We start from the raw sequence: 16,141 nt of genomic DNA on the forward strand, positions 1-16,141 counted from the left end.
CTCTGAGCCATAGGTCTTTCCAAAAGCTTTGATTAAACGTTGGAACTAATACCCATAACAACCAGTTCATACCAGCTTGTAGAAACAAACCATCTCAAAGATCTATATGGTCTAAAATAGTTAATTAGAATGTGGCCTATGAAGTGAACGAGAATAGAAGTATTCAAGAGTTTGTTCACCTATGCAAGTCTTTGCCACACAACTGAACCTGTATTCGATATGACTTGGTTAGTCTTCCCTCACCCTATTCGAATACTAAGTATAATTGGTCCATAGTTGTTGGGAGCGGGAGCTTTGGATTGATCAAAGCTTAAGCTCTCTACCTTGAGAGCCTTAGACAGCGTTGTTTAGGAAGCAAGCCTCTATGTGTGTGTTAAATTGATTTAAAAAATTGAAAAATGTACAGTCCACTTTTTAGCATTATCTAGACATGCATAATGAAAACTCCATAATCTAAAAGTCCCATAAAAAAATTGAGAAAAATGGAGATTGGAGGGCCTTGATAAGAGCTTAACTTAGGAATTCCCCGAGAACCTAACTGTACGAGACCAAAGTGATTCGCCGTAGGGAGAACCAGTGGTTTAAAAAACGAATTGGTGCCATGGATTGGGCATCCCAAAAACCCATCCGGATTAGTGAAGTGACGGTTCTGATCGGGAATCGGCCGAATTGGTCAATAAAAAAATCCAAAAAAATTATTAAAAATCATTATAAATGTTGTTTTTTAGGAATCCAATAAGAAATGGGGTACTACATTATTAACTTACATTCTTTTTCATCAATATGTGAATACTGAGATGTTCTATCTTTATATGAATGTTAACCATTAAATTTACATCACACAAAAGAAAAATCTTAGATTTATCATGGATGAAGTATATAATCATACATGGACTACAATAAAGAATAGATTAAATTGATGAAAATATAGCCACCAAAATCTCGAATTGGTGAAAAACCCTAATCCACTAAAAAAAAACCCAAATTATTACAACCTAACTAACTATAATCCAAAATTATTACAACTTAACTAACTATAATATTATATACTGAAATTGAAATTGTTGGTTTACATTTTATAATTATTTTACTATATAAATAATAACAAATCCAAAATATCTTATAATATCATCTAATTTAAAATATATTATTGACAACTGTAAGAAAACTAGTATATTACATAATTTATAATGTAAAAAAATTAATAAATAAAATACAAGATTTGGGTATCAATGTAGAAATTATTAGAATGCATACCAATTTTTGAAATAACACTTTAATTTTTCAAAAATTCTAATTTATTAGGTTTCTAGAATAAATTTAGTGGAAGAGATTGTTAGTATATATATATATTTCAAATGGCCTCATTGTAAGAACCCTATGTTTAAATTAATATTCCTAAATTTATGTTAAAGACCACCATGTTCTAAAGATAAAAAATATAATTAGACCATTTATTTCTAAGAAAAAAAAAAAATCTAACAATAGGCATTCATATATGAGAGAGAGAAAAAGAGCTAACATGCTCCATGCTTATATTGTATTACCTTTACATATCTAATTTAAGCTTACGATAACTTTTTTATTTAACAAGAAATACTTGTTTTCTTTTGACAAGAAAAATAAGAAGATGGTGCTGCCCAGGTTTGGACTAGGGACCTTTAATTGTGTGACAGAAGTGATAACCAACTACACCACAACACCACTTGTTGCATTGCTTTTTATAATAAAAGCCTATATTGTATTACCTTTTCAAGCGTATTACCTTTTATTCACAATAAGTTCCATGCTCAAATCCCACATTGAAAAATAAAAGACATTAGACGTGAATAAAACCCTCCTCAGTACCACATTTAATCGCGTGTTTGAAAAGCATGATGAGGCATGAGGCAGTGTGCCCATAGTTGATAGGGACACGTGGTGCTAAGGAGCTGTGGTTGACAAAGGCACACATGACTACAATAGCCCCGATTTTTAAACAAAAATACAAAAATGCCCTCCCAAGTCATTTGATGATGTCATAATACCAATTTCTTGTGCAGACACGGTCAGATCCCGTTTTATGGCTGAATCCGGAACGACCCAGTCAATACCCGATCCAGATTACCCGGTTTCGGATCGGATCGATGTTTTTTTGATCACTGGGGAGAATTGCTTGGTTCTGCATAACCTTATCAACTTCCTTGTTCAGGACTATCCAGGACAAGGGAGCCCCATAGGTTCGACTGACTCAGGGGATTCCGAGTCGGTTTGCCAGTTTTCAATCACTTAGGCAAAAAACATTCCACAAAAATGGAAAATAAAAATTGTCTGCAGGTTAACTTAGATAGAAAGTTGACAGAAAACAAAAAGAAAAAAGCACAAAATCAATGACGTTTGGTTCAATTTTTCTAAAAAGAAAAATGTTGTTGGTTTAATTTTCAAATTTTTTGAAACTTCTAGAACTGAGATCGTTTCATACCATTTTCAGTGGTGTTGCGATCTCCTTCCAAAGCGATCCAAAACCCTTTTAATTACTGATCGAGATCCTTCTAAGATAGATATCGAGGTATCCCTTGATGGGAGGAGCGAGCTCCACTCGGGCTTTGGCTCCGAAATTGTTTGAGTTAGATCCTGAGGGAGGACCGCCACCCCCCCCAAGCAAGTTCCCCACATATATTGTTTGTTCCCTATTTTAACATATGCTCTCCTTGATTTCATCAAACAATTTTACTCTTTTTAAAATAGGGAAAATTTCGTAGAGACTCTTAATTCCCCATCTTATTTCACGGTAGACCCTCCTTCTATATTTTTTTCAAGCTACATAAAACAACCCTCAAGTATTTAACCGTACCCCCTCTTCTCTTCTCTCCATCGTTTATTCACTTTGGGCCACAAAAACTAGCCCCAACAAATTGTTTTATTCCATCTCAATTCAAAAACTTTTTTAACCCATATTTCAACTAACTTATGAATATAGGACCAATAATAATAAATTTTTTTCAATAATATAATTTTTACAATGGTACCAATAATAATAATAATAAAAAAAAGTTGTGGCTCATCAATAATGTAATATTTATATCACCTCTATGATTTAGTCAAAATAGAGTTAAAAAGGTTTTTGGATTGAGATGGAATAAAACAATTTGTTGGGGCTAGTTTTTGTGGAAAACAGTGAATAAACGTGGGAGAAGATATGAGGGGGTACGGTGAAATACTTTAGGGTTTTTTTATACCGCTTGAAATAAAAATAGGAGGGTCTACTGTGAAATAAGATGGGGAATTAGGGATCTGTACAAAATTTTCCCTTTAAAATATATATTTTATTAACAAGTTGGAATACAATTGTTTCTTGAACTCATGGGTGCTAATCTCTCTGTCTTTCTCTCTCTCTCTCTCTCTCTCTCTCTCTCTCTCTCTCTCTCTTTTTGTCTATATATATTTTAAAGATCACCTCGGACGAGGCGAGTAAGTTGTCCAAGTTTGAGTGGACTCGGCTGAGTTATGTACCCTTAAAAATAAAAAAAAGGGGTAAAAAGTTTATAACAAATAGTTAAAAATAAGAAAAAATTGAAAGTGTTAATATAAATCTTTAGAAGACTAATATATATATATATATATATATATATATATATATATATATATAAGCGATGGATTATTGAACTTTGATTTATACCTTGAACATTTCAGAAAAATTGAAAGAAAAAAAAAAAGAAAATAGGAAAGTTCCTAAATCATCATGAAAACTATCAATATCATCTAAAAGCAAAAATTGTAACTAATATATTATTGGTTTTTTCTAATTTTTTGTAATTTGTTGACCATTTTTTTATTTATTTGTCATTGTTTGGTGGTCGGTGGGTACCTAGTCGCCCCCAATTCGCATCAGCGCCAACAAGGTGAGGCCGAGCTACTCAGCTGAATCCAAAAACGCTAATATATAACAATGGCCAAGATCGAAGGGGCAAGAGTTGAAAAGTCATGATTTTTGGAGTAATGGAACAAGGATTTTGAATGAGTAGCGGTCTGATGGACCGCAAGTTTTGCATGCATGTTCTCCTCCTCTAGGTGCTCCGGGGAAAAGAAATTGAATTTGCATGAAAAATTGGGGGTAAAACGGGTTCTCCATTCTCGGTCGTCCATTTTGTCTCTTCTCCTTTGATCTTGGCCGTCCAGCCCATATATATATATATATATATTGTGTGTATGTGTGTGCTTAGGCACATGCACATGTGCATTTAAACCTATAAATATTAGTCATAGAAATGATGTTTGTGCTTAGACACTCAAGGTTGGCTTGGAATTTTCAATCTGAATATATTTTGGTTTGATTATATGCAGACTCTGTTTTACAGGAGGAAGGGAAGTTCACAATGCAATACTGAGTAGTATACAAGATTTGGCAAAAGCTTTTGAAAGTTACAATGAAGAAGTTCTGGTAGAGCACGAGCACATTACTTTGTCATTCGTCAATGATTAAATTAGATAAAAGTGGCAACATGCATGGATTAAATTTGACTGATTCGTTGCGGAACTGTCTGTGGATAAATTCCTCTTTCATTTTAAAAGTATTGAATAGATCTGGAATTAGCAACTGTAAACTGCATCACATCTGATCTTCAATAGCTTAGGTGCCCTTGAGAGCAACCTTTCTACGACGAATTCCTTCTTCTGAGTGTTTTTGACTGATATTTATCTCCAGTAAAACTCTATATTTGCAATGATACCCTCTGGTATAAACTCAACATTAGCTAATAGCCTAATATACCTTATTGCATGTACTTGTAAAAAAAAAAAAAAAATCGTCTCGTGGAACCTTTTGATCATGAATTTTTGGAAGACATGTAAATCTTACACCATTGGTTTTAGTCATATAATACTGTGAAACACACTTGTTCCAGTTTTTGGCTGTTATTTTGATGTCCCTTGTGCTGGTGTTGTTGTAAGACATTTAGTTTAAGCGAAGTCAAAGTTACGCGAATTGTCGAAGTTTGTCTCAAAACCAAGCCAAGCTGAACCACCTTTTTTCATCAACAATTTTTGCAAATTCCTTTTAGGGATCAAGAGGTATAGAAGAGCTGGGTATTAGATACTTAAGAGCGATGAATGAATATCTTCTAGGATAGTGGCAATGGGGCATTTTCTGGATTTGGATAGTCTAACGTTGACTTTAATGGCACGCACTTAGGAAGTTTTGACAGGGGGCTGTTTGGAGAATTAAGTAGGCTGTCTTGGTGTTAAGTATCTGGTGGAGTAAATTTTACCATTGTCAGAGAGTTCCAGAAAAAAGAATAGATTCATGATAGTCGATGGGAATGGGGTAAGTTTAATACTACCAGTGTTTTAAAACATGAAGGCCGCCTAGGAGGCCAAGGGTTCTCTTACCATAGGTGGCAACCTTGGCCACCTAGGCAGGCGCCTCATGAATTAGGTGCCATAAAGGGAACATACATTGGGAGGGTGTGTGTGTGTGTGTGTGTGTGTGTGAGAGAGAGAGAGAGAGAGAGAGAGAGAGAGAGAGAGAGGGCACATTTTTTGATGGACCCTCATGGTTTTCCTCTGTGCAAAAATATTTTGCTAGTGCAGAAGATATATCAAGTATCTGAAAGTAAGGTGATAAGTTAAAATAGTTTCAGTACTAGTTTGACTTGTGGCATCAAAGTGACTGATTCAAGGACTTGTTCTGCATGAAGTCTATGTTGGAAGAGGAGAAGGTACAGTTCATCTCAGTCCTTTCTTTACTATATGTTTCCACCTCTTCCCTTCCTGTTTTATCTTTTCATGGACTAGAGAAATTGTGTGAGGTTGCTCAGGCATTGAGGATGGTGGTGGTGGTGGTGATGGTGCAGAAATTGGGGACTCTAACCCTTTGACTTAATAGGCTGCCTTTTGCTAGATGCATTGCAGGCCCTTGAATTCGAATAGTTGGACACATTGGGCTTCTATGACCATTTCACCATAAAAATCATAATAAGGTGGTGGGCTACTCATTGGAGACACTTGTTCTTCATCAAGAGGAGGCCTGGAGGACCATGCTGTTAGAATGCAATCAAGGGCAGTTCTGTAATTTCTGTGTATTTAAGTGGTTTATATTGTAAAGTCATTTGCTGTAAGGCATAAGGGAAAATCTGTCGTCACCCAAGACGTAACATTATACATACTCTAATACGAGAATTAGGGCTGGCCCTGGTGTGTGTTTTCAATTGTGTGCCTCTTTTCTCTCTTCTTCTCTATGTTTTTCATCGTATCAGAGCAAGGTTTGAATATGACCTCATTGTGATCAACTCTAATCAAGGTAATCCATATTTTCTCCTCCTTGAAGATTTATTAGACCCTGATCTTTCTTTCTTAATCTTTATCCTCTTTCATTATTTTGATCCTCCTTTCCTGAATTGTAATCTTTCTCTCTCATATTTCCACATTAGGGTCACCTATTGTTCATGCTAGTATTCATGCTACTGTCCACTCAATTTTCTTTCTTTCTTTCAAAGCTTAAATTTCTGCCACAAAACTCTTGGTTCTATCTTCATTCAATATAAAATCCTAGATCTTGTTTGAAGTCTATTATACTACTCTTATCGACCTATTTCTTTTTCTTTACCAAAAAAAATAAAAAATTGTTCCCCGTTTTGGTTCACTAAAATGAAATATCCTGAGAGGTCTAAAAATTCATTTTATTATTTAAAATATAATTAAAACATAAGTAAACATATATTAGAAGTTTTGATGGGATTTGGATCCAAAAAGTTGAGAATATCACAAATATATTGAGGACTCCATCCCTTATAGAGATCACATCTCACAGTCATCTTCTCAAATTGACCCAACAGTTCTCATGACCCACAATATGCTTAGACTATCAAAGTCAGCCAATAAATAAAAGAGACAATCCAAGCCCACGAATTACAGGTTCCTTCCTGAGGACAAGTACAAGCCTCATTCTAGCATTATACCTCATGGGTCCTTTCAATACAATCCAATGTTGCATGGAGACATCTCTTCGACACATTTACACGACACTCCCTCACCCAGAGGGCTGCTTCTCGAACGACTATCTAGTGCAGATGTCATGCGATGGTAGGCCTTTGTCCTCTCTGGCCAACCACCGCTCACATGGGTCACATCCAGTCCCCTGGCCAAACCACCCTGGGCTCAACTCCGACCTCATCAAGGGATGACTCTACATTAAAACCCTCATATGCTGTACACAAATGCCCAATGCTACAGGTTTTTAAACATCAACTTGAATCATAGCCTGTCAAAACTCAGGTGAGTCATGGCATTGGCATCAATGATGCCTCACTATCCACCCTGGACCATGCCACATAGTCCATCCGGACCACGCTCTCACTGGAGCTATCACATCACTATAGTCATAGTTTTACATGCTCTCATAAGGCCTTTAAATGGTCACATAACCTCAACAGGCCAAGGTGTTTGTGAGCATTACATATGTCTTTTGGCCATTTTTGATAGCCAAGCAGATGATGTTGTTCTCCCATAGATGCGGGCAACTTGGTTGGGGGTGGCAGCTCCCCTTTGGAGTCTCATTCCAGTGATCTTGGAGCTAGAGCCTGAGTGCAGCTCGTTTCTTCCATCAAGGGAGCTCAATTTTTAATTGAAAGGGATTTCTGATTGCTTTGGTAGGGGCTTATGATCCCATAGAAAATGGGGTGCGAATGTGTCTCGAAGGAATCTTTATCTTTTGAAGTTTCAAAAGTTCTTCAATTTTGATCCCCACGTCTTTGATGTTTTGTTTTTTTATTAATAATCTTGTTATCATTGAATATTAAGATTTACTTCGACACAGGCTTGATGATTCTTGGCTCTCTTATTTGAATCTCGTTAGCTCTTTTTGTTTGATTTCTATTACGATGTAATTGAAATTCCACTTTGATTGCCTAATATAAAATTTGTCGATTTTTTTTTTATGTCCATATTTCTAGATATTTTTGATGTCTAGAACATATTACTGTTTGGTTTTTGTCCTTGATACATTGATGTAGTGAACCTCTGTTGCTTTGTTATGATCACTTCTTTTTTAGGGGATGCATTGGCCTTCCTTATAAATGGCATTTTTGTTTGAGTTTGGTTCTTGGCATAATCGCCTTGTATCTATAAAGAGTACAAATGAACTCAATTTTTAGCCTGGGCTTTCTCTCCCTTTTATCATTTTATATTCTCGCACAGGTCAAGCGGGAGGAATTGCTTCAGTTTGTAAAGGGTGCCATTTCGGGGTTGAAGTTACATGCAGACATTCCGAGGTACTAAGGCATTCTTAACTGCTTATGGGGGCAAAGGATGTTTATGGGAGAGACAGTGAGACAGACTCCTTCCTTGACCCCTCATCACTAGGGGATTTTTTAATGTTGTCCATGGGCTTCTCAAGAATGGACTCTCTTACTACATTGTTGGGTAGATATAGGTAGCAAATTGTAATTGATTCTCTTACTATATTGTTGGTAGCAAATTTTAATTTACTTATGTTTGATTCAAATAATTTGAATCTCTTTCTAAAAATCTTGAACAGTTATTTACATAGTGTTGGTTTATTTATGTTTTGGTTTTCTATTTCTTTTCATATTTGAATTTATGTTGTGGTTTTAAATGCTTAAAATTTGTAATTAGTCAGCAATATACCTTGTATTGATTTGGATCCTGTGTGTATGGGAAAGACAGTATATTACTTGAGACATCTTTCTTCTTCAGATTATTTTATAGAATTTGACAAGGATGATTATGTAAGATGTAACTAAACGACATCATGTGTTTGTATTTATAATTACCTTATGCATATACTATCTGGAGTGTTTAGCTCCTAAATAATTCAGGCCATTATTCAAAACTAGAATTTGGTTGCGGCTTGGTTGTTACCAAACCAAGTCAACTTGCCAAGTAGAACTGTCAACTCAGGAAAACTTGGGCGGTTTTTCAAACTTCTTGTTTGCAGAATTCTAAAATAATAAATATCTATAGTGGGATTGGAATCAGGTTGTTACAATAATGGCAATGCTACAGTACTGATCAACAACTTGTTATGTGACAAAATAGCAAAAAAATATATATAGGACCAAAATCTTGGACATGCCAGCTTTTTTATTTATGGAATTTGCCCATTGAACATTTTGAGTGGACTAGGGTAGGTTTTTCTGACATTGAATAAACTTTGATTCAATATTAAATAGAAACGTTTGTTATCGTCGCTAATAATTATATTTCTTGTTTTCTTTTCTAATTTTAATTGGTTTTACAGAATAGACGCTGAAGCGGCAGCCTTGCAACAAAAACTCTATGCAAAGAAAGAATCACATGAAACTCAAGAAGCAGCATCTGAAAAAACAACACTTGCCACATTTGAAGTGAGCATTGCTTTTCACTGATGTTATCTCTTTATGTGTGATTGTGAGTTTTTACAATGCATTAGCCATTAGGCATTATAGGCAATTTCACTGTAGAGATTAAGCATTACTTGGTACTGTTAATTAAGAGAACATCAAGCCCTGACAGGAAGGTCATGTGTGGCTGCAAATTGTCTACTTCTTACTTCTTGTTTCACATTGTGTTTCATGCTTCTATATCATATTCACTAGTTTATGGAACTGTAGACTCCTAACTTTTGAATAAGTGTGTTTTTGGGGATAGTATTTCTGGCATTGATACTGAGATACTATCTTTTGTAACACATTTTTCTTGGCTATACATCAAAAGTGTACTCCTAATTTTTGAATATGTGTGTTTTTGGGGAAAGTATTTCCGGCATTGATACTGAGTTACAACCTTTTATAACACATTTTTGTTGGCTATACATCAAAAGCAGCAAGTCTAGATTAATTTGACTATATAACATCACTAGCAGGTATGGTAGTTGATCGAACCATTCTAGTGTTCCTTATATTTTCTATGAGGTTAGTGAGGCTGGAAGGCTGCTGGTGTCCTGTGTATGAAGTTGTAGGATGTCCTATCCTCTTTTCTATGTCCATGGCATGTAGATGTTTGTTTTTGTTATTTTTTCCTTGAGCAGTTTGTTTGTGCTTCATTTTATTTCAGGTACATCTGTAATTCTGTACAATTAGGAAATGAAACAATTAATTTCATAGTTATATGACCAAAAATGGTTAGCTTGATGTGTTACAGTCATGGGAGCTACCCTACGACTACTAAGTAGATTTACAAAAGTTCTATAGTTCCTGCTTTTGTTCTTCTCCTTTTTAATGATAACACAAATACTTTTATTTAGTCTTTGTAGGTGTTATGCTTACTCATATTGTAGTTAACTGGAATTGTTCAGATTCCTTTATTCTTCCAGTTCCACTATTTTATAACAAATGTATGTCTGTAAACTAGGCTTTGAAGGAAGCTCTTGCAGAAGTTACGTCATGTTCTAGACTGGAGGTGCTCTTTCTGAAGAAAAAGGTCCTAAGCAGTGGAGATTCACCTGAGATCCATTCTCAGAAGGTATGGTGAATTTCGTTTCTGATTTGTGACAATTATACTTTTATAACCTTTCCTTGGGTAATTTGCATGGACCCTCAAATGGTAATTGGACATCCTCACCCCTCATATCTCCCCCAATAAATGTTGATTCAGTGTGATGTTCTTATAGGATGCCATGCAAGTGTTTTGTCTCTTTGTACATCTTGTATTGGTGGTTGTGTGTGTAGTTCTGAAGTAATGCTTCCCATGCACTTCCTGTTTGCTCTTTCTCTTCTCCCAACTACACCTGTAGCATTCATAGGCATTTCATATGCTTCTATTGTATAAGATTAAAGACATTCTAAACATTATTATTTCTAATGGAAGTTTTTTGTTTATTGACGTTTTAATTGTGGAGTCTATTTATTCCCTATTTTCCTTTGTAATCATGATCGAATCTTGTATGTGGATATTATATGATGTTTTCATCCCTGGGTCGAGATTCAGTATGTATATTTATACTTGCTTAAAGAAAAATTGTGTATTATTAGGATGGTTTTCTCTGGATTGTCAACATCACATTTGACAAAATTGTCTGAAATCTTCTGTTTTACTATAGTGAATTGTTGGAAATATAGTTGCTATATAAATTAGGAGTTCTCCAACATAATTTTTCCTTTGAAAGTCTACTTATTTGTTTCGTTCACTTCATGATGTAAGTATCAGTTTGGTCTATCAAAATTTATCAATAATGACGGTCAAGAAATACAAAAAAAAAGCGCACTTTCGATATCTTGGGTTGATAATCCAGGAAAATGGAGAGCTTGATGAAGATGTTGCACATAGAATTAGAGCTGGGTGGGCGAAATGGAGATGTGCAACCGAAGTTATGTGATTGCATACCAATGAAGCTGAAGGGCAAGTTTTATAAGATAGCTCTGAGAGCAGCTTTGTTTTATGGGGCGTAATGATGTGCGGTCAAGAAACAACATATACATAAGATCAGTGTAGCTGAGATGAGGATGTTGAGATGGATGAGTGGCAAGGCAAGAAGGGATAGAATTCGAAATGAATACATTTGGTAAAACATAGATGTGGTTCTAAAAGATGATAAGATGAGAGAAAGCAGACTTAAGTGGACTGGACTTGCACAACGCATACCCAATACAACACCGGTTAGGAGGTATGAGTTAGTTCAAGTGGAAGGCTCAAAAAGGCAAATGGTAGGCTAAAAGGACATAGTTGGAAGTAGTAAGAAACACTGTTGGGGCTTATAGCCTCACTGAGGATATGGCCCTTGATAGAGCAAAATGGCGGACCACGATTCATGTAGCTGACCCCAAATAGTTAGGGAAAGGCGTTGATGATGATGATATTATTAAGCCACAGTTAAGGGGTTGACACATGTTGCAAGAATAAAAGAGGACCCAGTCCCAAGAGAGGATATAGGGCCTGTGACCTAGAAAGGTGGGTAGTTGACAAATATAGTAAGGTACATGTCTATATAGAAAGAGTGCCTAGATCTATCTGTATCTTTCTTAAATTGTACTCTCCCTTTTGATCCAAAGTTATCATGATAGTAATTACAGTACACTTCTAATATTATATAATTTTCTTAAACCTATTAAGAGAGTAAGTCTACCTGTCTTTCTTATAGTATTGATTTCTAGGCCCAAAGGAATATGATAGAGATTGAATGCGCCTCTTCCTAGAGAATCCAAAATAGAAATTGTTTATTGCTTTATACACACAAGTGAAGAAACAAAGGTGAAAATAAGTCTGAAGGGTTACATGCTTCGAAGTTCATGAATGAACTTATGTCTCGTTCTAAATTAAGTAGAATTAATATCAAATTTTAAGTTTAAGTTGGGATATATGGGTAAATGCATTATTTGTTTTGACACTTTTTGTACTTGGAATGTTAAATGATATTATAAAGAGGTACGTAGGGGGCCTAGGAGAAGGCAGTCATGTGATTTTCCAGAATTGAGAAAAAGAAAAGCTCACATTTTGCATCCTAGCTTGGATGTGGAGAAAAACCCTTGGTTTTTTGAATTTGTGCTTGTGTTTGGCTTTGTTTCTTGCTATTTTACTGTTTTCTCAAATTTCCTGCATCACATTGTCAACTTCTTAACCAATTAAGTGAAAGGAAAAGATCGGATAAGTGGGGAACTTTCTCCACCTCATTCGTCGAAGGTTAGGAAGGCGGCTATTTGCTGAATTGGGCAATTTGTGACATTTGAGTGGCAGCTCTATGTGTTGCTCGGCCAAGGCATGAGTATCAACTGGATGTCAAGATGGAAAGGAAAATTTAGGTCAGAATCCTGAGGATAGAACTTCTAAAAATTTGGCTCTAAAGGGTAACTTCCAAATCCTGTGTGGACCTTGCTGCAACTCGCTCTTATTCAAACAGATTCTCATATGGAACTGAAGGTGCATGTTCCGCGTGCATGCAATATAACCATGGGCCTTTCTGTGAATTTTCTCACAAATAATTTATTCAATAAAGATTCATTGCATGGATTTCATATTGAAAAAACAACATATTGATAGGCTTATTTATTGTTTTGCATGCAAACATAATTTCTTCAGCATGCAAAGAATATTTTCAACACAAGAATTTATTTTGAAATCGGGATTACTTTACTGACAGGTAATTAAATTGCAGCAAGGTGGGTTTATTGTTTTGAACCTGGAATGTAATATAATACTTCATGGTCACCATAGGAAAATTATAAGTGTTGTTTAAAAGCTTCCCAGGCAATTGAGTACTATAAAATCAGATACAAATCAGAAGGCTTGCTGGAATGAGGGTTCCAAGAAGTGAAATTCTATGCATACACATATGTATTTGTTTTATCTTTTGAATTAATTAAACCTAGTACTAGGGTTCTCCATCTACCTTAAATCAAGTCTATGTATAATCAGCTCTAGCAATTTTTGTCTGAATCTGAATCCCTGCGTTCTATCTCATATGGTCTCTGGGAATAAGATAAGTGTGATTGTCATTAATTATTGGTCCTAGCTAAGTGACAAGCAGGTAGTTCATGGGTATTTTTTTTTTCTTCCTGGATTGTTGGCAAAGGAAGTCTCACATTTTGATTTACTTTGTTGATCATGCAGGTTGATAAGATGAAAATCTTAGCAGAGTCTCTTGCAAACTCAATGTTAAAGGCAGAGAAGCGAATTGCAGATAATAGGTCCAATAACCAGCCCATTTGTGATTTCACTACTGCATATACCTGCCTTTTGGGATTTGTTTCCTTGGATGTTTTTGGAAAGCATCATGAGCACAATATTTAGTCGGATATGTTACCAGTTGTTTGCCTGTTATTTGTGGTTTGGAAACCATGTGGTTTGACTTTCGAAGAAATGTGTGATTTTGTGGTTGGGATAAAAGCAGGCACTTTCTGTTTTTTTTTTGAGATAGTTGACTCAAGAAGTACTTACTGTTTTTATCCCACTGACAAAGCACATACTTTTTGAAAGTGAGTGTGCACGTGAAAAGGCCAAAAATCATCTTCCAAGTAGCCACCGAACCACAAATGGGTCCTTTTGCAAAATGCTGCCCTGAACCATGGTTGAACAGATCTGTGGTCGCATACATATGAGCTACTAGCTTTGTGTTGGTCTTTTTTCCCTCTATAATGGGTTTTTGTTTCCTTGATTGATTGGCTTTCTCTGTTTGTAGGGTATGTCTTATATCTTTCTTAAGGGAACTATCATCATATTTTGGGGCAAGTAAAGTAGTAGGAGGAGATTTACCCGATGGGAAATCAAGGAGAAAGAGCTGTTCATGTCTGAGCCCCATCCAACTACCTTCCTAGTACGAAGATTTTGTATCGAACACAACGAGATAAATGAAATAAGATATGAAATTTATTATCAACAAGCTGTGACTCAGATATGAAAATTTTTGAGTATTAGCCTTTTGGAAAGAGAGAAGAGAGGAGGCGGAAGGAAAACAGATAGGGCTGCAACACTGATATTGGAAGAGAAATTCCATCCGTAGTATACATTTTGGAATCACCATTATAGAAAGATGTGTTTACTTTTCTGCACATCATTTGTCCCATGGGACTAGAATCGATGACCCAAGAGTTAGATGAAAACATGAGGAGGCTCCCTTGTCCTCAATTGCCTTGAGGACCAGATTCCAAAGAAAGCAGCTGAGATGTCCTTGATGCCAGTGGTGGTGTAGACATGGGATTTGTATTTTGTTACCATCTTGCATATGAGTGGAGCTCTCACCAACATTAGCAATCAATGCGTGGGTCTTTGGATTCTTGGGAGGCCTCTTCCTGCTTATGGATATAACACGACCAAATTCATTACAATAGCAACATATGGCACTTGGATTCTTGAGACATTAGGATGACATATGGCCATACTCTTTGCAGGTGTACAGTGGACAACTAACATCCCTTGCTTTTCTCCCTTAAAAATTCCAAAAGAGTTGCATCATGAGGAGATTCGTTACATCCCCTTTATCTGTGTTTCTTTGGTCCGCGGCTCCTCTAGTGCAGTGTCCTAATCTGGCATAATGGGTCTATTCACGATTGAAGATCTGGTGAACTGGAACACATTTTGAAGTCCCATTAGGAACAGGAGCGGACGAAATCTCGCTCTCAAGTAGGCCATAGTCTCCGTGGGTGCTTGAGGAACTAATGGCCTTCTAGTGCAGTGCTCTTCCAGTGCAGTGTGATACTTTTGTATGCTCCTTATTCCATTCAAGTTTATCTGCTAGATTTGTTGGAGTTGAGCATAATTAGTCTGCGTAGATCTTCTTCAGCTAATTTTACCTGTCCTTGCATGTGGCAGGAGTCTAGTGTAGGGCAATGTTGTCCTCAACTGATTGGGGAATCTAGGTTTTAATTTTGGCTGTCATTTCTCCATTTTTAGGCACCTCTGTCTTCAACAGGTCTAGATTTAGAGCCATCAAATGCCCCAAACAAATCTATGCCCTGTAGAAAGTTACTCATGATGGATGAACAGCGGAAATAGTTTCTTCCATTGCATTTGGAAGGCACAACATGTGATGTTCCATTCGTCCTAGCCATTATAAAGCATCACTGGTGTTCAATAGCACAATAATCTAAGAAAAACCAGCTGGAGAAGAATATATAACCAGGAAATAAATGTTGGATTGCCAGTAAATTCTGATTGAGCAATCACCAGACCTCAAAATACTAAAAGAAGTCAGGAAATTAGTGCTGGACTGCCAATAAATTCTTATCAAGCAATAAGTAGCCCTCAAAATACTAATGAAGGGCAAATTTAGAAACCAATCTCCCCCCAGAAAGTGATTGAAGGTTCATCAAAGTCTGCAAATAACCATAAGAAAAACTCTGTCCCTCTATGGAAAGAGCATTCTGTATCAAAATGAGTAGGAAAAGGGGGTTTGGAGATCCACCTATTCTCTATCGAATTTAGTAGAAAATCCCTTAGTTCAAACAACCAGAGTGATAAGCTTAACCAAGAAAGCAAAGGATCTTTACAGCAAAGTTACAGGGTACAAAATCCTGAATTTGATCACCAAGAGGGACAATTGAAACTTTGCAACAGAGAGAAAGGGTGAAAAAGTTCTTATTTGATCACCAAAAAACAACCAAAACTTAATAAATATGCTTTGATACCATATTAGATCATTAAAGGATACTTTTGATCTTATAGATCTGCTCTAAGATTCATCATATAGGTGAAGAATCAAATCCCAAAGAGTTTCCGCGAGCCAGGTTCTATATAG

At 36.1% G+C, this 16,141-nt stretch overlaps 1 protein-coding gene across 9 annotated transcripts in view; it reads left to right on the top strand.

Moving 5' to 3' along the window:
• The window catches only part of LOC18440465 (structural maintenance of chromosomes protein), a 78,306-nt gene that overhangs the window by 30,184 nt on the left and 31,981 nt on the right, over nucleotides 1-16,141 (top strand). For 6 of the 9 annotated variants that reach the window (XM_088873846.1, XM_088873847.1, XM_011627348.3 and 3 more), the window contains 5 exons: nucleotides 4,324-4,420; nucleotides 8,173-8,246; nucleotides 9,236-9,341; nucleotides 10,327-10,437; nucleotides 13,519-13,595. In XM_088873846.1, coding sequence (XP_088729972.1) covers nucleotides 4,324-4,420; nucleotides 8,173-8,246; nucleotides 9,236-9,341; nucleotides 10,327-10,437; nucleotides 13,519-13,595 — 465 coding nt within the window. Of the gene's footprint in view, nucleotides 1-4,323; nucleotides 4,421-8,172; nucleotides 8,408-9,235; nucleotides 9,342-10,326; nucleotides 10,438-13,518; nucleotides 13,596-16,141 lie in introns of all 9 variants that reach the window. The other 3 variants (XM_088873848.1, XM_088873850.1, XM_088873849.1) reach the window with 1 other exon arrangement.

This window comes from Amborella trichopoda, chromosome 8, assembly GCF_054954075.1.
Source record: "Amborella trichopoda isolate Santa Cruz 75 chromosome 8, AtrichopodaSantaCruz75HAP2 v2.0, whole genome shotgun sequence".
NCBI lineage: Eukaryota > Viridiplantae > Streptophyta > Magnoliopsida > Amborellales > Amborellaceae > Amborella > Amborella trichopoda.